At 44.5% G+C, this 24,509-nt stretch overlaps 1 protein-coding gene across 1 annotated transcript; it reads left to right on the forward strand.

The window, feature by feature from the left end:
* Positions 1 to 13,930: 13,930 nt before the first annotated feature.
* On the forward strand, positions 13,931 to 22,991 carry LOC121551045 (galanin receptor 2b). The gene is made up of 3 exons (XM_041863570.1): positions 13,931 to 14,087; positions 19,748 to 20,142; positions 21,851 to 22,991. The coding sequence occupies exons 2-3, from the start codon at positions 19,769 to 19,771 to the stop codon at positions 22,602 to 22,604; spliced, it is 1,128 nt and encodes a 375-aa protein (XP_041719504.1). The 5' UTR covers positions 13,931 to 14,087; positions 19,748 to 19,768; the 3' UTR covers positions 22,605 to 22,991.
* The last annotated feature ends 1,518 nt before the right edge of the window (positions 22,992 to 24,509 follow it).

The following is a 24,509-nucleotide window of genomic DNA, read 5'->3' on the forward strand; positions in this document are numbered from 1 at the left end:
GCCAGGCTCTCGCTGTGATAACAAGCCCTGATAGACTAAAGTGGTTACAAGTTGACATACTATATGCCAAGCCTGTGACCTTGTAGTGAAAACCAAGCATGAACTCAAAAGGTAGTAGATGTGACATGGTTATGTCAGTGTGTAGTGTACTGTCCTTGACAGCAATGCTGGATAGCATCTACCAGAATGATTGTTCAGTGGTGTCAGAGGATTCCTGTGACTCAATCTAACATCACAAACCCTTCAATGTAACCGAATAGTGTAAAATGTTGTGTTTCTCTATCCGTGCTTCAGTGGACACATATCTTCCTCTAACACTTAAAATGCCTGGGTGAGAGTGTGAGGTTAGCTCCTAAATGAAATCACTTGATCTGAGCTGACACTGCTGTTGACCTCAGAGGACACAGGTTCAGCTACATTCCAAATGGGAAGAAACACAATGAGAGCTATATCAGGACAGAATCCTCATGAGACGATGATCTATCTCACAATTCTACTGTACAACATTTGAAGACAGAGATTGTGACCATTCGTTTATTTTATTCAACCTTTATTTACCCAGTCAATTAAGAACTCATATGCAGCAAGTTTCTGGGTGCTTGCCAAGGCGCTGCACAATATACACTGATGTGAAAAGAGGTAATCACCCTCTATGCGTTTTCGTCACACATTCTAGATTGGAGCAGATATTCCTCTGCCTGGCCTGTCCTAATCAAAGCAGCTACTCCCCTCACGTCATCTGAGCAACTTCAGCGTCCTGGGCGTTCATCACGATGGGGGAGAGGATCTCCCTCTAATCACCACAGTGCTCTGGAAAATAGCCCAAATCATGATGCAAAATATACCCTTCTATGGGTTATACAATGACTGTGATGAGGATCATTTTCAGCCTGCTTTTTAAAAATGTCACTGTGAACAGAATGATCTGACATCTCTGCAAATGAGATGAAAGCTTTAATGGTATTATGGATATTGTCAGGGCGTGCTGTAGGTGCAATGGTGGAATCAAACGCAGGACTCAGAACGATATTCCAAAGGCTTGTATTACTGCCCAAACTAAGGCAAAAGGACAACTTTGCCCGAAGGCAAAAAATACGCACGAAGGCGAAAAGTAACAGCGCACAAACAGGTGCGACAATACTCCAGCGTAGTGGAGAGAAGCTCAACCGAGCAATACACACAACTGACGGAAAATAATTACACACAACACTAGACAAACACAACGAGAAACTTATAGGACACTAATTACGCCAAAACAGAAACAGGTGTGGAAACAAACAGACAAAAGCAAACGAACATGAAACATACAGCGGTGGCAGCTAGAATTCCGGAGACGACGAACGCCGAAACCTGCCCGAACAAGGGAGAGAGGCAGCCTCGGCCGAAACCGTGACAGTACCCCCCCCTTGACGCGCGGCTCCAGACGTGCGCCGACTCCGGCCTCGGGGACGACCAGGAGGACGCGGAGCAGGGCGCGTCGGATGCCCCCGATGGAATTCCGTCCAGGAGCGACGGGTCCAAAACGTCTCTCCTCGGGACCCAGCACCGCTCCTCCGGACCGTACCCTCCCACTCCACTAGATACTGGAGACCCCCCATCCGACGTCTCCGAATCCAAGATGGATCTCACGGAGTACGCCGGTGCCCCTCGATGTCCAACGGGGCGGAGGAGTCTCCAAGATCTCATTTTCTTGGAGTGGGCCCGCTACCACCGGCCTGAGAAGGGACACATGGAACGAGGGGTTAATACACTTATACTCCACAGGTAGCTGTAATCTATAACATACCTCGTTCAACCTTCTCAGGACTTTAAATGGCCCTACAAACCGCCGACCCAGTTTCCGACAGGGCAGGCGGAGGGGCAGGTTTCTGGTAGAGAGCCAGACTCGATCACCAGGTGCGTACACCGGTGCCTCACTGCGGTGGAGATCAGCGCTCGCCTTCTGACGTCGGAGGGCCCGCTGCAGGTGGACGTGTGCAGCGTTCCAAGTCTCCTCCGAGCGCCGCGCCCACTCATCCACCGCAGGAGCCTCGATCTGGCTCTGCTGCCAGGGTGCCAGAACCGGCTGGTAACCTAACACACATTGAAATGGAGTTAGGTTAGTGGAGGAATGGCGTAGGGAATTCTGGGCCATCTCGGCCCAGGGAACGTACCTTGACCACTCCTCCGGCCGGTCCTGGCAGTATGTTCTGAGAAACCTACCCACATCCTGGTTTCACGCGTTCCACCTGCCCATTACTCTCCGGGTGGTAACCCGAGGTGAGGCTCACCGAGACCCCCAACCGCTCCATAAACGCTCTCCAGACTCTGGAGGTGAATTGGGGACCCCGATCAGCCACAATGTCCTCGGGTACCCCGTAGTGCCGGAACACATGGGTAAACAGTGCCTCGGAAGTTTGTAGGGCAGTAGGAAGACCCGGCATGGGGAGCAAACGACAGGCCTTAGAGAACCGGTCCACAACGACCAGGATGGTAGTATTCCCTTGGGAGAGGGGAAGGTCTGTTATAAAGTCCACTGAGAGGTGGGACCATGGTCGTTGTGGAACGGGCAGGGGTAGCAACTTACCCCTAGGTAGATGTCTAGGCGCCTTACACTGGGCGCACACCGAGCAGGAGGAAACATAAACCCTCACATCCCTTGCCAACGTGGGCCACCAGTACTTGGCACTAAGACAGTGCACTGTCCGGCCGATACCCGGATGTCCAGAGGAGGGTGACGTGTGAGCCCAATAGATCAATCGATCCCGAACCTCGAGCGGAACGTACTTCCGACCCTCCGGGCACTGTGGTGGACTAGGGTCGGTGCGTAACTGCCCGCTCGAGTTCAGCATCGACCTCCCACACTACCGGTGCCACCAGACACGACTCAGGCAGTATGGGAGTGGGCTCCACGGACCTCTCCTCCGTGTCATACCGCCGAGACAGCGCATCTGCCTTGCCATTCTGTGACCCAGGGATGTACGTGATCTTAAAAGTAAACCTGGTCAAGAACATACTCCATCTTGCCTGGCGAGGGTTCAGCCTCCTCGCCGCCCGGATGTACTCCAGGTTACGGTGGTCTGTCAAAATGAGGAAAGGGTGTTGAGCCCCCTCAAGCCAGTGCCTCCACACCTTTAGAGCCTGTACCACGGCTAACAGCTCCCTGTCCCCTACGTCATAGTTCCGCTCTGCCGGACTGAGCTTCTTGGAATAAAAAGCACAGGGGCGGAGTTTAGGTGGCGCGCCAGACCGTTGTGAAAGCACGGCTCCTAAACCGGCCTCCGACGCGTCCACCTCTACCTGGAACGGCAAAGAGGGATCCGGATGCGCCAGCACCGGGGCCGAGGTAAACAGGTCCTTCAGCCTCCCAAACGCCCTGTCCGCCTCGGCCGACCACTGCAGACGCACCGGACCCCCCTTCAACAGAGACGTGATGGGAGCTGCCACCTGTCCAAAACCCCGGATAAACCTCCTGTAGTAATTTGCAAACCCCAAAAACTGCTGCACCTCCTTCACAGTGGTTGGTGTTTGCCAATTACGCACGGCCGACACCCGGTCTACCTCCATCTTCACCCCTGACGCAGACAACTGATAACCCAAAAAGGAGACCGACTCCTGGAAAAACAGACACTTCTCTGCCTTCACATACAGGTCGTGCTCCACCAGCCTCCGCAACACTCTACGCACCAGGGCCACATGCTCGACACGGGTAGGCGAGTACACGAGAATGTCATCAATGTACACCACCACCCCCCTGCCCCTGCATGTCCCTGAAGATCTCATCCACGAATGATTGGAAAACTGACGGAGCGTTCATCAACCCGTATGGCATGACCAGATACTCGTAATGGCCCGAGGTGGTACTAAAGGCTGTTTTCCATTCATCACCCTCCCTGATGCGCACCAAGTTGTACGCGCTCCTGAGATCTAATTTCGTGAAGAAACGCGCCCCATGCAACGACTCAGTCATGGTCGCAATCAGCGGGAGTGGATAACTATACTTCACCGTAATCTGATTGAGACCACGGTAATCGATGCACGGGCGCAAACCACCATCCTTTTTCTTCACAAAAAAGAAACTCGAGGACGCAGGGGAAGTGGAAGGCCGTATGTATCCTTGTCTCAGAGATTCGTCTATGTAAATCTCCATAGCTTTCTTCTCCTCCTGAGACAGAGGATACACATGGCTCCGTGGGAGCGCAGCTCCTGCCTGGAGGTCTATCGCACAATCCCCTGCCTATGGGGTGGCAACCGCGTCGCCCTCGCCTTACTAAACGCAATAGCCAAATCCCCATACTCAGGTGGAACGTGCAATGCGGGCACCTGGTTTGGACTCTCCACCGAGGTAGCCCCTACGGAAACGCCCAAACATCTACCCACACACTGAGCAGACCACTCCATCAGAGCCCTCTCCTGCCACGAAATAGCTGGGTTATGGGTACTCAACCAGGGCATGCCCAGCACCACCGGATACGCAGGAGAGTCAATCAGAACAGCTGAATCATCTCCTGATGATCCCCCTGCGCACACATCCTAAGTGGCGCCGTGACTTCCCTGATTAAGCCCGTACCCAACGGACGACTATCTAGGGCATGAACGGGGAAAGGAACATCAACAGGAATAAGGGGAATCCCTAACGCTAAACAAAACTTTTTATCAATAAAATTCCCAGCCGCGCCTGAATCTACCAGCGCCTTATGCTGGGAATGAGGTGCTACCTGTGGAAAACTGACAGGCATACAAAAATGGGCAACAGTGAGCTCTGGGTGAGTGGGGCGCCTACTCACCTGGAGGGAATCCCCAGTGCGGGACCTGTCGTCATCTCCCCTAGGAGGCCATCCCCAGCACCTAGCCGCGGTGTGTCCTCCCCGACCACAGTTGGTGCAGTGGATGGACCCCCTAGCCTGCCGACTCCTCCTCTCTCTAGCGCCAGCGCCCCCGAGCTCCATAGGACACGGCTCGGAGGCGCTGGAGGGTGAAATGGACGGACCCTCCGCAGGACGTCCGCGGGTAGCTAGTAGGTTATCCAGCCTGATGGACATGTCGACCAGCTGGTCGAAAGAGAGGCTGGTGTCCCTACAAGCCAGCTCCCGACGGACGTCCTCTCGTAGGCTACATCTGTATAGATCGATGAGGGCCCGATCATTCCACCCTGCATCTGCCGCTAGAGTACGGAGTCGAGAGCGAATTCCTGGGCACTCCTCCTCCCCTGCCGGAGGAAGACCAGACGCTCCCCCGCCGCTTTCCCCTCCGGGGGATGGTCAAACACCGCCCTGAAGCGGCGGGAGAACTCGTCGTAGGTAATCGTCGTGGCGTCGATCTTCCTCCACTCCGCGTTGGCCCACTCCAACGCTTTTCCGGCCAGGCAGGAGATCAGGGCGGACACGCTCTCATGCCCCGAAGGTGCCGGGTGCACTGTGGCCAGGTATAGCTCCACCTGGAGTAGGAATCCCTGACACCCAGCCGCGGTTCCGTCGTAGGCCCTCGGGAGAGATAGTCGGACTCCTCGAGGTTCCGGCGCTGGAATGGGCGGGCTGGCCGATGGTGCTGGCAGGGAGGGAGGCGGTGGAGGCGTACCCCAGCCTCGGAGGGTGGAAATCACCTCCTGCAGGGCGGTCCCCATCTGCAGGATCTGATCTCGTTGGTCCCGAACCTGGGCCTCCAGTCTCGTCTGGGCTGCTTCGGCTCCTGCTGATTCCATTGATGGTGTGTAATTCTGTCAGGGCGTGCTGTAGGTGCAATGGTGGAATCAAACGCAGGACTCAGAACGATATTCCAAAGGCTTGTATTACTGCCCAAACTAAGGCAAAAGGACAACTTTGCCCGAAGGCGAAAAATACGCACGAAGGCGAAAAGTAACAGCGCACAAACAGGTGCGAAAATACTCCAGCGTAGTGGAGAGAAGCTCAACCGAGCAATACACACAACTGACGGAAAATAATTACACACAACACTAGACAAACACAACGAGAAACTTATAGGACACTAATTACGCCAAAACAGAAACAGGTGTGGAAACAAACAGACAAAAGCAAACGAACATGAAACATACAGCGGTGGCAGCTAGAATTCCGGAGACGACGAACGCCGAAACCTGCCCGAACAAGGGAGAGAGGCAGCCTCGGCCGAAACCGTGACAGATATGAAAGGTTGAGTCTCATTAGTTGTAATGTACCTCAACTGACTAATCGACAGAGAATGTTTATCCCTATCTAATTATTCTTATCCATTTTAGTGTTAGTGTGTTGACGTTGACTGGAACTAAAATAGTGAGAAGTATCATGTCAACCACTTGCCAAACCAAACATTTTATTGTGATTTAGTGTTATTTTCCTGTTTGATATTATTGCATACCAGCAGGCCAGATCTGCAGATTCCAACCATACAGTACTAGAATGAAATGAGCTGATTAAGGATTTACAGTACATACAGCACCTCTACCTACTCTGCAAGATTGACCCCTCTTAAGCCCATCATTAGAGTGAATATTATATGAGATGAGAACCTATAGGATGTTGAAGGTTTAGGGGAGAAATAGAAGGTTGGAATTGGAATAAATCCCCTATATAATGTATCTCAGTACTTTTGACAATGAGTGGGTACTTCATGTTAATTCAATTACCCAGCACATGAATGTCAGAAGAGCATCTCACTGATTGCTGTGCTCTTGGTGCCAAATCAATCTGAAGTGTCAGATAAATCCAGTATGAAGCATAAAGTGCTAATGGCCACAGCCACAGCCAAGGATCTGATCAGTGTCCTGTGAGAATGAGCCTTCTTTGGTTTCTATGGGAACCTGCCCATGAAATAACCCAGGAGGCATTTCATAATGCTGATTTACTGTACTTTGCCATAACATTTCATAAGCCATGGGCACTTTGATAGTACTTTAGTGTTTATCTTTCCCGCCCACAGACGTCCATCTTACCATTCACTAAATACATCATGACGCAATATACTGCAAAGCTGCCCACAACATGCAAGTCTCGTGTAATAGGTCACGTTGACTTTTCATTGAAAAGCTCTTTGCAGTCAACAAAAGCTTACCTAGTTAACCTTGAGTCATACATTGCATTGTACCTTATGAAATGTCTTTCTGAATATTGTAACAATGCATAACAACAATACTCTCTGAAATCTCAAAAAGGTGTGATGACAAAGTACCACTTACGCCAGTGCTATTTAAATGCAGCATTAACCCCCTAGAGTCGATGTCCGCACCCCCGTGGAAAACTAATTAGCATTTTTTTTTTATCCCCATACAAATCTGTCAGTTTAAGCTACAGATATCTGATATTTTGCATTGGATACGTCTCAATCCACCACATACAACGATGTCGCACTTCCGCATCTGTGGTGAAAGGTGACAGAGCTAAAACGGTGTTTGTCAGAACATGAGACATCCCGAAAATTGATCTTCTCACAAAATCGTCTGTAGCGTCCGAACTGTTTGGCCTACAAACTGTTCTGAAAAGGTGAGACTCTCACGAACACGTACATGTGTTGTTTTGCTCTAGGACGCCCACAGGCCTCACAAGACTCGTCTGAAGGTCCCCCGGTACCAGTTGAAAAAATGAATGGAAGTACATACAGTGTCTTCGGAAAGTATTTAGACCCCTTGACTTTTTCCACATTTTGTTACGTTACATATAGATTAAATAAATACAAATCCCCAGCAATCTACACACAATACCCCATAATGGCAAAGCGAAAACAGGTTTTTATACATTTTTGCAAATGTATTAAAAATAAAAAACAGAAATACCTTATTTACGTAAGCATTCAGACCCTTTGCTATGAGACTCGAAATTGAGCTCAGGTGCATCCTGTTTCCATTGATCATCCTTGAGATGTTTCTACAACTTGATTGGAGTCCACCTGTGGTAAATTCAATTGATTGGACATGATTTGGAAAGGTACGCACATATCTATATAAGGTCCCACAGTTGACAGTGATTTGGAAAGGTACGCACATGTCTATATAAGGTCCCACAGTTGACAGTGCAAAAACCAAGCCAGGAGGTCAAAGGAATTGTCCGTAGAGCTGCGAGACAGGATTGTGTCGAGGCACAGATCTGGGGAAGGGTACCCACCAATCAGGAGTTTGCCAAAAGGCACCTAAAGATTCTCAGACCATGAGATACAAGATTCTCTGGTCTGATGAAACCAAGATTGAACTCTTTGGCCTGAATGCCAAGCGTCACCTCTGGAGGAAACCTGGCACCATGGTGGTGAAAGCATCATGCTGTGGGGATGTTTTTCAGCGGCAGGGACTGGGAGACTAGTCAGGATCGAGGCAAAGATGAATGGCGCAAAATACAGAGAGATCCTTGATGAAAACCTGCTCCAGAGCGCTCAGGACCTGAGACTGGGGCAAAGGTTCACCTTCCAACATGACAATGACCCTAAGCACACAGCCAAGACAACGCAGGAGTGGTTTCGGGACAAGTCTCTGAGTGGCCCAGCCAGAGCCTGGACTTGAACCCGATCGAATATCTCTGGAGAGACCTGAAAATAGCTGTGCAGCGACGCTCCCCATCCAACCTGACAGAGCTTGAGAGGATCTGCAGAGAGGAATGGGAGAAATTCCCCAAATACAGGTGTGCCAAGCTTGTAGCGTCCTACCCAAGAAGACTCGAGGCTGTAATCGCTGCCAAAGGTGCTTCAACAAAATACTGAGTAAAGGGTCTGAAAACGTATGTAAATGTGATATTTAAGTTTGTTATTTTTAATACATTTGCAAACATTTCTAAAAACCTGTTTTTGCTTTGTCATTATGGGGTATTGTGTGTAGATTGATGAGGAAAATAAACAATTTATTCAATTTTAGAATAAGGCTATAACCTAATAAAATGCGGAAAAAGTCAAGGGGTCTGAATACTTTCCGAATGCACTGTATATATATGGGGTTTTAAATAATGGGTTAAACACATGTAAAAAAAAAAATATATATATATATATACAAAAATAATAATTCCTGATTGTACTAATATCTCTCAGGTATAGGACAGACACTTCAGAACAAACTTCCTTTTGATATCTTTTTTAGGGGACTATCTGTTGTTCCATGTAGTGAATATGTTATTCAATGTGCTTGTATGGCTAATGGCAGTAAGGCCAAATAAAATGTTTAATACAACATTATTTTTTGTATACTTCAAGGGGTCTTAAAATTCTAAATCAAATAGCAAAATGATCCTTGGTATGACGTTCTTAAAACAATTCCATATAGGTTACTGTAAGGCCAAATAAAATGTTTAATCAAATGATTGTTTTATACTTTTTTGGGATATTTCAAGGGTTCTTAAAATTCAGTTTTAAGAAAAAAAAGTGTTAAGTAAAAAAAAAAAGAAGTACATTTTTATAAAGAAAATTAAACATTATAGAGCAACAGTACAGAGTCAATATGCGGGGGCACCGGTTAGTTGAGGTAATTGAGGTAATATGTACATTAAATGAGTTAAATGACAATGCATAGATAATAAACAGAGTAGCAGCAGCGTAAAAGAGGGGGTGGGGTGGGGTGGGGTGGGGTGTGGGAGACAATGCAAATAGTCTGGGTAGCCATGATTAGCTGTTCAGGTGTCTTATAGCTTGGGGGTAGAAGCTGTTAAAAAGCCTTTTGGACCTAAACTTGGCGCTCCGGTACCGCTTGCCGTGCGGTAGCAGAAAGAACAGTCTATGACTAGGGTGGCTGGAGTCTTTGACCATATTTAGGGCCTTCCTCTGACACCGCCTGGTATAGAGGTCCTGGATGGCAGGAAACTTGGCCCCAATGATGTACTGGGCCGTACGCACTACCCTCTGTAGGCCGAGCAGTTGCCATACCAGGCGGTGATGCAACAAGTCAGGATGCTCTCGATGGTGCAGCTGTATAACTTTTTGAGGATCAAATATTTTCAGTCTCCTGAGGGGGAATAGGCTTTGTTGTGCCCTCTTCACGACTGTTTTGGTGTGTTTGGACCATGATAGTTTGTTGATGATGTGGACACCAAGGAACTTGAAGAAACACTTTATCAAATTTGATTGGCCACATGCGCCGAATACAACAGGTGCAGACATTACAGTGAAATGCTTACTTACAGCCCTTAACCAACAGTGCATTTATTTTTAATAAAAAAGTAAAATAAAACAACAACAAAAAAGTGTTGAGAAAAAAAGAGCAAAGTAAAATAAAATAACAGTAGGGAGGCTATATATACAGGGGGGGTACCGGTGCAGAGTCAATGTGCGGGGGCACCGGCTAGTTGAGGTAGTTGAAGTAATATGTACATGTGGGTAGAGTTAAAGTGACTATGCATAAATAATTTGATAATGGTTTCAAGAAGAGGGTAGGTTGTTTAACTTGACAATGAAAACAGCAACTGCCTAGCATTAAAATGTACAACATTGTATGCAGATTGACTGTATCCCAAAACATTAAGGTGATGTAGTGTAACTTCAATGGCTCCTTGTAATTGCATTAAAGCCTTGTAATATACACTGAGTATACAAAACATTAAGAATACCTGCTTTTTCCATGAGATAGACTGATCCAGGTTAAATCCACTTCAATCAGTGTAGATGAAGGGGAGGAGACAGGTTAAAGAAGGATTTTTAAGCCTTGAGACAATTGAGACATGGATTGTGTATGTGTGCCATTCAGAGGGTGACTGGGCAAGACAAAATATTTAAATGCCTTAGAACGGGGTATGGTAGTATGTGCCAGGCTCACCAGTTTTCATCAGGAACTGCAACACTGCTGGGTTTTTCAAGCTTTCGACACCTTGTAGAGTCCATGCCCTGACAAATTGAGAATGTTCTGAGGCCAAAATGGGGTGCAACTCAATATTAAGAAGGTGTACTTAATGTTTGGTATACTCAGTGTACAGGCACATGTACAGATAGGGGTCTACCTGAACACCTGCCCCTTTGCCCTCCCACTCGCCAAGTGGCCTTTTGGGTGGTGGTATACTGTATATACATTTTTAGTATACCGTTTTTGTCGTCAAGTTCCCCACCTCCCACCCCCACCCCGTCCGTTCGTTGCGCCTGTTGGTCTGCTCTGTATGGAGCTCACACGCGGCCAGTTGCGCCTGTTTCCCAGTCTGCCCTGTAAAAAGATTGCACGGGCCCGGTACTCCATCCCTTCTTCAGTCAGGAGTTGCACATGTGTGTCAGGGCAGCAGCAACACAGGTAGTCTAAACTCTAGCTAACCACCATATACTAAACTATACATTCAAGCCACTAGCCAGCTAGCCATATATCATGAGTTAGAAAATGATTAATATTATATTATGAAGTTATTATTTAAGATAAATCGCAATAAGTAAATCAGAATGTTGAGCTAGCTAACTAGCAGATTTACATCAACGATCAACTGATAGCCCACCCTCTTTTCCCAATGTCAATCATGTCTTTAGGAAGCACTGTAACTAGCTTGCTTACACTTACACTCTTATCCAGAGCAACTTACAGGAGCAATTAGGGTTAAGTGCCTTGCTCAAGAGCACATCGGCAGATTTGTCAACTTATCTGCTCAGGAGCTCGAATCAGCGACCTTTCGATTACTGGCCCAACTCGCTTAACTGCTAGGCTACCTGCCAACTACCGCTAAGCTACCTGCCACCTTCTTACAATTTTTGATGAGTGAGTGTGTGTTTTAGAAATAAATAGCTTATGCTAAAAATATATACATTTTTGGCTACAGAGTCAGTTAGTATGTTATGTATTTCGAGATATGAACTATGAATGTTAACAACAACAAAAATCTAGCGAGGGGGAAAGGGGGAGTGGGGGATGCCTCTTGGGTATCCTTTTTTTATTTTGAGCACCTGCCCCCTGAAAGGTCTGTGCACGGCCCTGGTAATATATTATGGTGTGTTGTAACTGAGGACAGAAAGCTCTGGAGCGCTCAGATCAGGCATAAAGTGGTGCTGAGGTACTAGAAGGTCAATACTGTGAGCCTCGTGAGTTTTCCTCTGAGGTTTGGCTTTCCTCATCTATCTCCTCACTGTAATCTCCCTGAAATTGTCTGGTTACTTTCTCCATACGTGTTGTATTCCCTAACCGTACAGAATAAAATACAAAAATGTATCATAAAAAATCATAATGGTAGACTTTATTTTAAAGTCTACCATTTAAAATTATAATATGCTAAAATGTTATTGCTTAGTAATTACTTGATAATTACAATATATTTGTTTCTTTGTACTAGTTAATTATAATCCCAGCTAATTACCAATTGTGTTGAATTATTTGAAGGACGCACCAGAAAGAGTATGCATTTTTACCACACCATTTCCTAGTCAATACCAAGGACATACCAGCTGGAACAATTCATCTTTAAAGGCCCATTGCAGTCAAAAATGTGATTTTCCTGTGTTTTATATATATTTCCATACTATGAGTTTGGAATAATACTGTAAAATTGTGAAAATGATAAGAGCTGTTTTAAAAGACCGCCTGAAATTTCAACCTGTTTTTGTGGGATGGAGTTTGAGTGCCTGGTGTAATCACCAGCCGGTAAATTAGTTAATACACCAATAAGAAAGAGAGTTCCAAACCTCTCTGCCAATAACAGCTAGTTTTCAGTTTTCCCCTCCCCACTCAGACCACTCCCAGACAGTCCTATCAAAATTATTGCTTGAGAAATTGCTGTTTGCTAATCTTTGCTAAGAAGCTATTTTTGTTTCTTTTTGACAATTTTAATTGAAAATAATCACAGTAAGGTACTTAATGGTTACCCAGAAATTATTTAATATTGAGATATACTGTAAATGTCTGGACCTTTAAAGCAACTCTTGAGCACATGGTATGCTCAAATATGCGTAATTCACAGTATTTGTATGCAAGAACATTAAGCCTCCTTCTCAACTGGTTAAGAGGCTGCTTTGGGTGGTCAATCTTTAATTCCTGTTCAGCTGAATAATTGCCCACTTAGATGTGCTTAATGTGCTGTTGTCATTATTACAAAAAAACAATAATACAATTTCTGTAATGCATAATTACACACACCAAGCCAACTGTGTGTAATTACGAGCTGGTTGTGGGAGTTTCTCATAGGCTACAAGGTGTGAGTAACTTGTTGGAAGTAAAAACAGAGCAAAATGTTAGGAAGATTGGAGACTGAACTCTACAAACAGATGTATAACTCTAAGGCTAATGTAGTGGATTATTTAGATTAAGAAAGCCCATACGGATTATTGAATATCAATATCAATATCATATCACCCTAGATGTAAACACTCACAGGGCAGACAGACACGCATACATACATTGACGAACGCACACACAACTTAAATGTATTTTAACAATACATTGAAATGTAATATATGTGGATTAGAGACTCCGTTTACTTAGGGGCTGCTTTATCAAGCTGCTGTATCTGGTCATCCAAAAGGGTTTAGTTTAGAAAAGCATTAAGCATAGCCATATTCCCTAATGTTGCAACTTGATTTCACAACCAAACAATTAATATATCACCCTTTTCTGAGTTCACAAGTTCAAAGCACCTAAAGAAAAACACTCCTAACACATTACTAAGAACAATCCAAGAGAGCTTTATTGAGCTACTGTTCACAATAAACTACCAGTCAAAGTTGCCTTAATGATGAATTTATGGAAAACGTTGCACCACATGAATAGCTGATGAGTTCTAGTCGTAGTACTGTAGTCTGGGTCCAGCAGGGGTATGATTGACAATATTGCTTGAGGTTATTCCTTTGTCACACCAGCTGATAATAAGAGTGGTTGTTTAGCCTTGCTCCAGTGTAAAACACAATGTACCTCTACTCTGCAGTCCTCTTCTGCAGTGAAGTGTGAACATTCAATTAAATGTGGAGGAGGAGCCTTTATGAGAGGGGGAAAGAGAAGGGTTGAACTGAGAGAGAGAGAGAGAGAGAGAGAGAGAGAGAGAGAGAGAGAGAGAGAGAGAGAGAGAGAGAGAGAGAGAGAGAGATCCAGGCAGAATATCAATGTGTAACGGAGGAGAGGGAACAGAGAGAGGGATTTCAGGCTATGGAGCAGATATTAGCATGAGCAGCATTGTTTTTCTGTTGGGAGTAGCAGAACACAACAAACATAAACAGGACATTTGAACAACGGATATCATTTGCCAGTAATCCTGGTAAGTAAAAATCACCCCAAATACTTTTAATTTGCATGATGTGTCTACATTCATGCATACACATACACAAACCCCTTCAAATATATAAAGCAATTCTTCTAAAGGTTTCATATGCATTTACCATGTACCATATTCTGTTGTGAGGAGGTGCATATCAGCCGACCACTGGAATGTGGGATGCTAGATGGAAATTAATTACTCTTACCGATGCAATGATAATGTGCTTCAGAAGTTTGGTTACATGTTGTCTGTGTCTTCACCTTCATTTTGTTTAATTATATTAGTTGATTATAAACATATTTATTCTACTGATCTACACTCACTGGATAGTTTATTAAGGACACCCATCTAGTACCGGGTCGGACCACCTTTGCCTCCAGAACAGCCTGAATTCTTTGGGGCATTCTACAAGGTGTCGGAAACGTTCCACAGGGATGTTGGTCCATGCTGATGCGATGGCATCACGCAGTTACTGCAGATTGGACGGTGGTACATTCATGCTGCAAACAGCCCGTTCCATCTCATTCCAAAGATGCTCTTTTGGGTTGAGCTCTGGGGACTGCCTCTGCCTGCCTCTCAGGCTGCCTCTCTGCCTGGCTCTCAGGCTGCCTCTCTGCCTGGCTCTCAGGCTGCCTCTCTGCCTGGCTCTCAGGCTGCCTCTGCCTGCCTCTCAGGCTGCCTCTCTGCCTGGCTCTCAGGCTGCCTCTCTGCCTGCCTCTCAGACTGCCTCTCCTCCTGGCTCTCAGGCTGCCTCTCTGCCTGCCTCTCAGGCTGCCTCTCTGCCTGGCTCTCAGGTTGCCTCTCAGGCTGCCTCTGCCTGCCTCTCAGGCTGCCTCTCTGCCTGCCTCTCAGGCTGCCTCTCTGCCTGGCTCTCAGGCTGCCTCTCTGCCTGCCTCTCAGGCTGCCTCTCTGCCTGCCTCTCAGACTGCCTCTCTTCCTGGCTCTCAGGCTGCCTCTCTGCCTGCCTCTCAGGCTGCTTCTCTGCCTGCCTCTCAGGCTGCCTCTCTGCCTGCCTCTCAGACTGCCTCTCTGCCTGGCTCTCAGGCTGCCTCTCTGCCTGGCTCTCAGGCTGCCTCTCTGCCTGCCTCTCAGGCTGCCTCTCTGCCTACCTCTCAGACTGCCTCTCTTCCTGCCTCTCAGGCTGCCTCTCTGCCTGCCTCTCAGACTGCCTCTCTTCCTGGCTCTAAGGCTGCCTCTCTGCCTGCCTCTCAGGCTGCCTCTCTGCCTGCCTCTCAGGCTGCCTCTGCCTGCCTCTCAGGCTGCCTCTCTGCCTGCCTCTCAGGCTGGTTGTCATGCTGCTCTTCCTGTCAGCCAGCTCCTGCTCCTCAACAGACATCCCACAGCAAAACTCAAATTACATGTATGTCAAGATCGTTTCCCCTTGGGAGTTCAGCTTGCTGAGGGTGAGGAGAGTCTGGGCTCTTACTCTTGACAACAGGAGTGATGAGACGTCTCTTGGAAATTGAATTTAGACAGTAGCTATAAAGCTAAAGTGGTAGGCTAGAGAGCATTGATTTAAATATCATTAATGTCTCACACAACTCCATTGAGGATACTAGAGATTCTTTAAAAAATAAAATATGTATTTCACATAACCGCCTTTCCCCTTTTGGTAATCAGCCATTAGCCACAGACATTTGTTGACAGTTTGTTTTTTCATTATTATTCAATATCACATATTGGCAATATGTAAGGAATGGTTTGGTGAAGGCAGCTTACTGATTACAAATGTGATCAGTAAGCTGAATAAAATCAATGATTTTATTATTGGGTATATTCAGTTTTACCCTGTTCTCCAAAAGCCTAATTTACATTAAAATGCCACAATACATGTTGTTGTGGTACCACAGCAACAGCAAAGTAGAAAATGATGTAAAATTCATTTTTTTGTTGTATTTTATTATTGAAGATTTTAGGTTTGTTTGTGACGTATTTCGATGTGTTTGTTCCATTATGTTTGCTTCTTTATGTTTGTGTTCCCGGGTTGAGTCAGTGTTTGCTACTGTAATTATCATCTCCCAGATATTCCAATTAGATTTAATATGGATTCATATTCCTATGAGCCAGAAAGTATTCAGTGAATCAGACATTTTAGAAGAGAAGGAATTCTGAAAAGGGGTTTACTGTATGCTATGTTACTGCTCCAAGCCATATATGAGATATATGTAAGAAGAGTCAGCCATAGTAGTTCAGCGCCCCTGGAGCAAATTAGGGTTAAGTGCCTTGCTCAAGGGCATATTGACAGATTTTTCACCTTGTCGGCTCAGGTATTCAAACCAGCTGGTTTGAATACCTGGTTTGAATACCTGGTTTGAATACCTGAGCCGACAAGGTGAAAAATCTGTCAATATGCCCTTGAGCAAGGCACTTAACCCTAATTTTCTCCAGGGGCGCTGTACTACTATGGCTGACTCTTCTTTCATTTATATCATATATGGCCCAACATGCTAACCGCTAGGCTACCTCAAATACCTGACTTACAGCTGATGTAATAATCATTTGACAGTGATTTGACAAAATATTACTTTTAAGGCTTTCATGATCCTTATATTAACCCAGAGATGGCATGTTATTTAAAGGGTAGGAAAGGGAGGATGCTGCACACTGACAAATCACTAGAGGTACTTTCATATCACCTTTTATGTAGCATGACTTATGAATGATTTGTGAAGAATCTAAGTAGTTCATTTTAAGACGTTATGAATGTGCTATAAAGCCTTTACAGTTGTTGTTATTTTAGAGTGGGACTTGACTCCTCTGTCACAAATATGTAAAACTGTAATAATAAAAATGTAATATCAGATCAATCATGTGCAATCATGACAGCTGATGTCAGCTTGGCAACCAACTTAGCAGTCATGTCACAAACCTAATAGGATCCCTAGCCAATTAGTTGGCCGAAACATTACCCTCTGTCATGGCAATTTAAAGTTGGTTACAGCAGCTGTTGTTTTGACATCTGACTTGTCATGTTCATGGTACAGTAGAGATCAGTCAGTCCTGTGCTGGATCAAGTCCAGTTCGGTCATGAGGAGTAATGGGTCTGGCGTAGGCTGATAGAGATCTTTGAGGTGGAAGTAAATGGCGGTATAGCTCTGCTTTGAGAAATGTGTGTTTTCTAAGAGCTGTCAAGTACAATCCAAGCCAACAGATATATTGTAACCTATTTTTCCTGTGTTGTAATGGTATAACTGATAACCAATCTCTGATAACAAGTAGGTTTTGGACCTCAGCGGAGGTAGAGCAAACTAGCTTAACTGAACCCTACACAATAACTGTAAAATCTCAAATAACATCAATGTTTTACTCCTTTTATGATAGATACCGACAGTGATAAAAATATGAATTACAGTGAGTGACATGGTGGATTGTACAAGCAGCTTCTGCTGTATTTTGGAGGATGAGCCATACTTTGTCCAGAGTGGCACTAACAGCAAGTGCCAATTTACCAGCACTCATCGTTGGTGCAACATGAACATTGAACAGGAAAAATAGAGTGAGAATGTTCCAATGACATCAGTATGCATGGTCCTCAACAAAGCTAAATATAGACTGATTTAATATCTGCATGGGGTTAGGAAGTACAGTATGTGTTTTTATTTATAGTTTAGTTCACAAATAAGATAATGACTGCTGAACTGTACATTCAAACAAGCCTCTGCTGTATAGGCCTACCTTAAGCTTTCATTGCATTAGCATTGGGGGGGCGGGGACAGTACAATGTAATCACTCTCATACTAACAAATCAATTTCTGCATCATCTTTCATGGTTTCATCTCAATCATGAATTTGAATAATGATAGTGAATGTGTATGTGTGTCAGTCATGTCATTTCAACCATTTCTATTCAATTATGGGCATCATTGAAACGTTATTGAGGCACACTCCAAAGCCACTGTGCTTGCTGGCCTACTGTAATCAGATGCGATCTGATATGCTGATTTCATCAGTATGTAAAACTTGTTTCCCAAACTTGTTTAGTTTTTTGCCCATGGCACTACACAGCTGATTAAAATAATCAAAGCTTAATGATGACTTGATTAAATCAGCTGTGTAGTGCTAGGGCAAAAATGTCACGATCGTTATAAGAAGCAGCAGACCAAGGCGCAGCGTGATATGCGTACATCTTTTAATGAGTACTTTATACAAATAACAAAACAACAAACGATACGTGAAGTCTACAGGTTCACCAACACAAACCTATACAGAACAAGATCCCACAATAAACTAGTGCCAACCGGCTGCCTAAGTATGGTTCCCAATCAGAGACAACGAGAATCAGCTGCCTCTGATTGGGAACCACCCTGGCCAACATAGAAAACATGAACTAGAACGAAACATAGAAAATACAACATAGACACTACACACCCTGGCTCAACATTAAAGAGTCCCCAGAGCCAGGGCGTGACAAAAAAACAAAAAGTGCACCCCTTGGGGTCCCCAGGACCGAGTTTGGGAAACCCTGAGTAAAACAATGACATCCCTGCAGATTTTGAAGAGAGCACTCCCAAAGATTTCTTGATTTACTTATTTCTATACACATGATTTATTGAGACCTGTCCACCAGAAAGCAACATCTCCCCCTACTCAATTTTTTAATAGACCTTGCTGCTGGTATGGCTTAGCATCCAATGGATGTGTGCATTTTCATGCCATGAGGTCACTTTGGGGGGGAAGGCTATAGAAAAGACACGAGTGGAGTGGACAGGTCCCTTGGGTAGTCTGAGCATGCACCGGCTCCCTGTTATGACAACCCCAATACATGGTTGTCTTTTCTTTTCTTTTCCGCAACTCTGTTGATTGTTGAAGTAGAAGTAAAACCATTTCAGCTTTTCCCATTCAATCACCTGTTAGCACAAGACTCTGTTGACAATAGAGCTGTAGAGCTGGAGGGTTTCTCACACTGTCTACTACATTCTGTGTTGACTGATAGATTGCCTTTCCCATATCTAGTAAAGCATTAGATTAGCTATCATACTTGCTATGGGTAGTGTTTTATATTGGAAGGAATTCTATCGGGTCGGCTTTGGTCTCACAATTCTTTCATCAGTCCCAGTGAAACAAGCATCAAACTATTGTGCATGATTCATTTGAAAATTCCATGGGAGCATAACCTGTTGGCTTTTCTGAACACTAGCCTTTGATTTCAGAACTATTTTATCTCTCAATTTCTGTGGAACCATCACTAATTTCTGCAACAACACTGTGATTAGAGCATTACCAGGGTGACTCATGATTAAACCTATTAGGAGTGAGCTCATCTTTGATCCGCACAGTTGGAACACAGTCCACCATTCTTGTAAAATAAAACATCCAAAAGGAAATAGTTGCTCAAATGTGTGCAATTTAGTGATTTAGGACATGAGACATAATATAAATTGTAGTGTTATGAGAACCAGAAATAATTAATGAACTTTCCTCCCTATCCTCGTGGTTGGAACATTTGAATTAATTGGTTTTAAAACATTTATGAATTCATATGTTCATAAATGATCAGTCTTGTGTTCCCTAAAGTCCCTGTAGCCCCATTGCAGTCATAATTTAGCAGCATGAACCACATCATGAAAAATGTATGCACTCACTAACTGTAAGTCGCTCTGGATAAGAGCGTCTGCTAAAATGACTAAAATGTAAAATGTGCTTCTCTCATTCTCTTCCAGAACTTCTAAAGTACTCCCAAAATGTCAGATCTGGAAGACTTCAGCAAAACAGCAGGGCATTGGAACACATCAGACAGCTACCAGCTGAATGCCACCAGTGTGATCGTGCCCGTGGTGTTCTCCCTCATCTTCCTGCTGGGGACCATTGGGAACAGCCTGGTCCTGGCCGTCCTCCTCCGCAGCGGCCAGGTGGGATACAACACCACCAACCTGTTCATCCTCAACCTCAGCGTGGCCGACTTCTTCTTCATCGTCTTCTGCGTGCCTTTCCAAGCCACCATCTACTCCCTGGAGGGCTGGGTGTTTGGCTCCTTCATGTGCAAGGTGGTCCACTTCTTCATCAACCTCACCATGTACGCCAGCAGCTTCACGCTTGCCGCCGTCTCTGTCGACAGGTATGTACGCTGTAGCTCTTGTTTGCTAATGTCTCATTTTACGTTCAAATGTCAAAACATTGAAATACTGTATACAAATGTTTCTACTCGTATGCACATTCCATAAGAAGCTCTTTATCCTCAATTTTGGGTTAACTACTTATTTATGGCATATCACGAGGACCTGATAGGAATAGACTTAATTGGTGAAATATTTTGTCATTTTTATTCGGCTGAGTTCTAACCGAAAGCACAGAGACATAACCTGTGCAGCAGCTCTAAAGTTCGATGCCAATTATAGTACTGAGTTCTATTGCCAAGCCAAGGTCACTATTCCCCTCACCTCATTAAAGTCCAGCACACTTCCTCTCTATACAAGCGACCTATGCTCTTTCTACAGAAGAGGATGGACGCTCAATTAGCAAAGCACAAGGCAGTAACCTATATTGCAGTCATCCATTGGTCATTATTACAAAACAGCCTTGACATTTTCACAGAGTATAGGGAGATAGGGAGAATGCGGATCAGACATTTCTTTATTGGCAACCCTGTTGGTCACGTTAATTGAAACCCAGTATTTATGTGATCAAGGGAAGGGCATTTTATCTGCATTAAAATGTGGAAATGAAAGAGTAGGTTTTGACCTGAAATTGAGGTAAAAGAGCACTAATGTATTATCCCTGCATGAAATTGACGTATTCTTCTTTCCTGCATAAATTGATGCCTTTGATTCTGCAGGGCCCTAGCTATGCTCAGCCCAGTGAAAATAGCTGCAATTTTTTATCTACATTAAATAAGGGAGCAGAAACCCTGGTGTCGTTTACCTTTTGGAGGGGGACGTTCATTTGATAGATTTCCTCTGTCTATGTGAAAAATGAGCATCCACTCAGGCTACAGCTGAGACCTAGAATACCCAGCAGCAATTATTTCACTGCCAGGTCGGGATGAACAATACACACACACACTGATTGCCCTTTCATGAGTTCCATTTGCAGCACCAATGTGCCACTTTTCTATTAACCCCCAGAAACAAGAGCTCATAATATGTTAATGTCTTTGTGCAAGCAACACAACAGTAAAAACAATGAATTCCATTTAGAAGGTGGAGTAAAATGAAATCCCAGTTGACTTGAAATTACACATATAAAGCTCTTTCCATGACATAGACTGACCAGGTGAATCCATGTGAAAGCTATGATTCCTTATTGATGTCACCTGTTAAATCCACTGCAATCAGTGTAGATGAAGGGGAGGAGACAGGTTAAAAATGATTTTTAAGCCTTGAGACAAATGAGACATGGATTGTGTATGTGTGCCATTCAGAGGGTGAATAGGCAAGACAAAATATTTAAGTGCCTTTGAACGTGGTATGGTAGTAGGTGCCAGGTGCACCGGTTTGTGTCAAGAACTGCAACACTGCTGGGTTTTTCATGCTCAACAGTTACCCATGTGTATCAAGAATGGTCCTCCACCCAAAGGACATCCAGCCAATTTGACACAACTGTGGGGAGGATTGGAGTCAACACGGGCCAGCATCCCTGTGGAATGCTTTCGACACCTTGTAGAGTCTGTGTCCCGACGAATTGAGGCTGTTCTGAGGGCAAAAGGGTGGGTGGGGTGCAACTAAATATTAGGAAGGTGTTCCTAATGTTTTGTACACTCAGGGTATATTGATTCATGGTATTATGTTTTAATGGAATATGTAACTAAGTCTTTCTGTTTGGTCTAGGTATCTGGCCATTCGCTACCCTCTTCGCTCTAGAGAGTTGAGAACGCCCTGTAATGCCGTGGTTGCCATGGTAGTCATCTGGGGACTATCATTGATCTTCGCAGGACCGTATTTGAGCTACTACGACCTCATAGATTACGCCAACAGTAACGTGTGTGTTCCAGGTTGGGAGGAGTACAACCGCAAGGTGCTGGACACGTGCACCTTTGTGTTTGGTTATGTGATCCCTGTGCTCATCGTGAGCCTGTCCTACACCAGAACCATCAAATACCTGTGGACAGCTGTGGACCCACTGGATGGGATGTCAGAGTCCAAGAGGGCTAAGCGCAAAGTCACCAAAATGATCATCATCGTCACAGTGCTCTTCTGCATATGCTGGCTGCCCTATCATGTGGTGATCCTGTGCTACCTGTACGGAGACTTCCCCTTCAACCAGACTACATACGCATTCAGGATCCTCTCTCACTGCATGGCCTACGCCAACTCCTGCCTTAACCCCATTGTGTACGCCTTGGTGTCCAAGCACTTTCGCAAAGGCTTCAAGAAGGTATTCAGCTGCATTCTCAGTAAGAACAGCAGGAATAAAGTGCATGTGATACATGTGGCCAACACGGTGCCTGGGTTCGAGGCGGGGTCCACAGAAGTGTCACAAATGAATGAGGACAATGTACGACAAAATGACTGTGAGATGAGCAGCCGGCCCATCGCCGAGCCGAGGGAAGCAACTATAAGCCATTTTCAGAAACAGCCTTGAATGATGAGGCCTATGGTAAAGGACTCTGTGCAGATTGCCTTATCACAAATACTTTGGATTCCAACCTCAAAGGGATGATGACAGTATCTTGGTTTTTGAGATGGTGACAAATGGGAATTTGATGAGAGGGTAAAGAGCATGAGAATGGTTCAAATAGAGAATTATAAATTAGAATACTAGTCATTTAATTTATGGGTTGCACCCACGTTTCTTCACAATATTGGTTTGAACATTCGTTTTAGAACTGATGCCGACTGAGCATTCTACTCAATTCATTATCAATGAGCGCTGATGAAGATATCATAAAGTGCATTACAATGGCTTGGAAATACAATGACATTTCAGAATGAGGCAAATAATTAGTAGGAAAACCTTTTGTCATCATTTTGATGTCACCAGATGGACTTCCAGAATAACGTTAGCTAGCAAGCTAAGATTGAAGGGAGACTACTGGATTTTAGCTAGCTAACGTTAGCATTGCTAGCTATTTTTGATTAACTTTGCTAGCTAATGACAACACTACCATCTGTCTAAAGTACATTTGACTAAATGATAATGATGGCAAAGTGGTTTCATACTAAATATTTGTCTACTTTATCAACATCATTTAAACGAAACCCTCTATTCAGAATGATTGGGTTTATCACAACTTTTGGGCACCACTATGGTGAAGGGCAGCTTGAGTATGCTCATAATAATGGCATGATGCGACGAGTGACAAACTATGAATTTATTAACCTTTATTTAACTAGGCAAGTCGATTAAGAACAAATTCTTATTTACAATGACGGCCTACCCCGGCCAAACCCGGACGATGCTGGGCCAATTGTGCACCGCCCTATGGGACTCCCGATCACGGCCGGATTGTGATACTGCCTGGAATCGAACCAGGGTCTGTAGTGACGCCTCAAGCACTGAGATGCAGTGACTTAGACCGCTGCACCACTTGAACCCATGAATAGGTTCTCTATGGGTATTAGGCTGGTGGTGTTATCTTTTTGCTTTGCATATATTTTATTTTTCGCATGTTTCTCTCTGATGTCTACAGCACTCAGTCACTTAAGAGTTGTGTTGCTGTTGTAAATTCCATGCTGCCAACTATATTATCCTTTATGGCCTCTATTCACTTGTATTATCTAATCAAAGTCTGTTAAACTCTATGAAAACTTTATATTTTCTCTGTTTCCTTTCTTCGCTTTCCTAGTTTCCCCTTTCCTAGTTGAGTCTCCTTAAAAGCTTGTATACTACCTCACTGCTGTGTTAAACTACCCTGCTTCTTTCTCATGTTCTTACCCTCCCTCTCATTTAGAGATTCCAAGAAATGCCATTTTCCACCAGCAGGACTATTTTCCTGAATAAGGCCAGAACAGTATATATTTTATATTTAGAACTCTCCTTTATACCCGGGCAATTTTGTCAAAATGCAATGTGCTTTCTGTATAATTGTTTTTTGCCTTTGTGACACTTCCTTATGTCTGTACTTTATGTATTTCTCTAACTTGTTGTTTATGTGTATTGGATGAGATTATGTAGTTGGTTAAATATTGGCAAAACATTTTAGAAGTGGATGTAAATAGAAATTATCAAATAAAATGTTTTATGTTACGGAACTTTTCTGAGTATTTAATGCTATTATTGGTAACATATCTAACCCTAATCCTAGCTTCATGTGCACAACCCGGCTCAACCCTAACCCTTACCATAGCTTCATGGCCATACCTTGATTCACCCCTAAACAGACATACCCCTAATTAGTCTTTATGAAAGGTATGTTCATGTATAGTAGCTATTTATAAGCAATTAGTTTAAACTAAGATGAACAAATATTGTGTGTTGTAAACATTCAAGCTCTAACAGACCATGCTTTAAAAGCTGAATTAGTTCAGCTTATTAACTATTTTTCCC

This window comes from Coregonus clupeaformis, chromosome 35, assembly GCF_020615455.1.
Source record: "Coregonus clupeaformis isolate EN_2021a chromosome 35, ASM2061545v1, whole genome shotgun sequence".
NCBI lineage: Eukaryota > Metazoa > Chordata > Actinopteri > Salmoniformes > Salmonidae > Coregonus > Coregonus clupeaformis.

Bases quoted from the DNA above. Each gene is read 5' to 3' on its own strand.
- LOC121551045 (XM_041863570.1), top strand. From the start codon at position 19,769: ATGTCAGATCTGGAAGACTTCAGCAAAACAGCAGGGCATTGGAACACA. The intron at 20,143-21,850 runs GTATGTACGCTG...TGTTTGGTCTAG, and splicing joins GCCGCCGTCTCTGTCGACAG to GTATCTGGCCATTCGCTACC.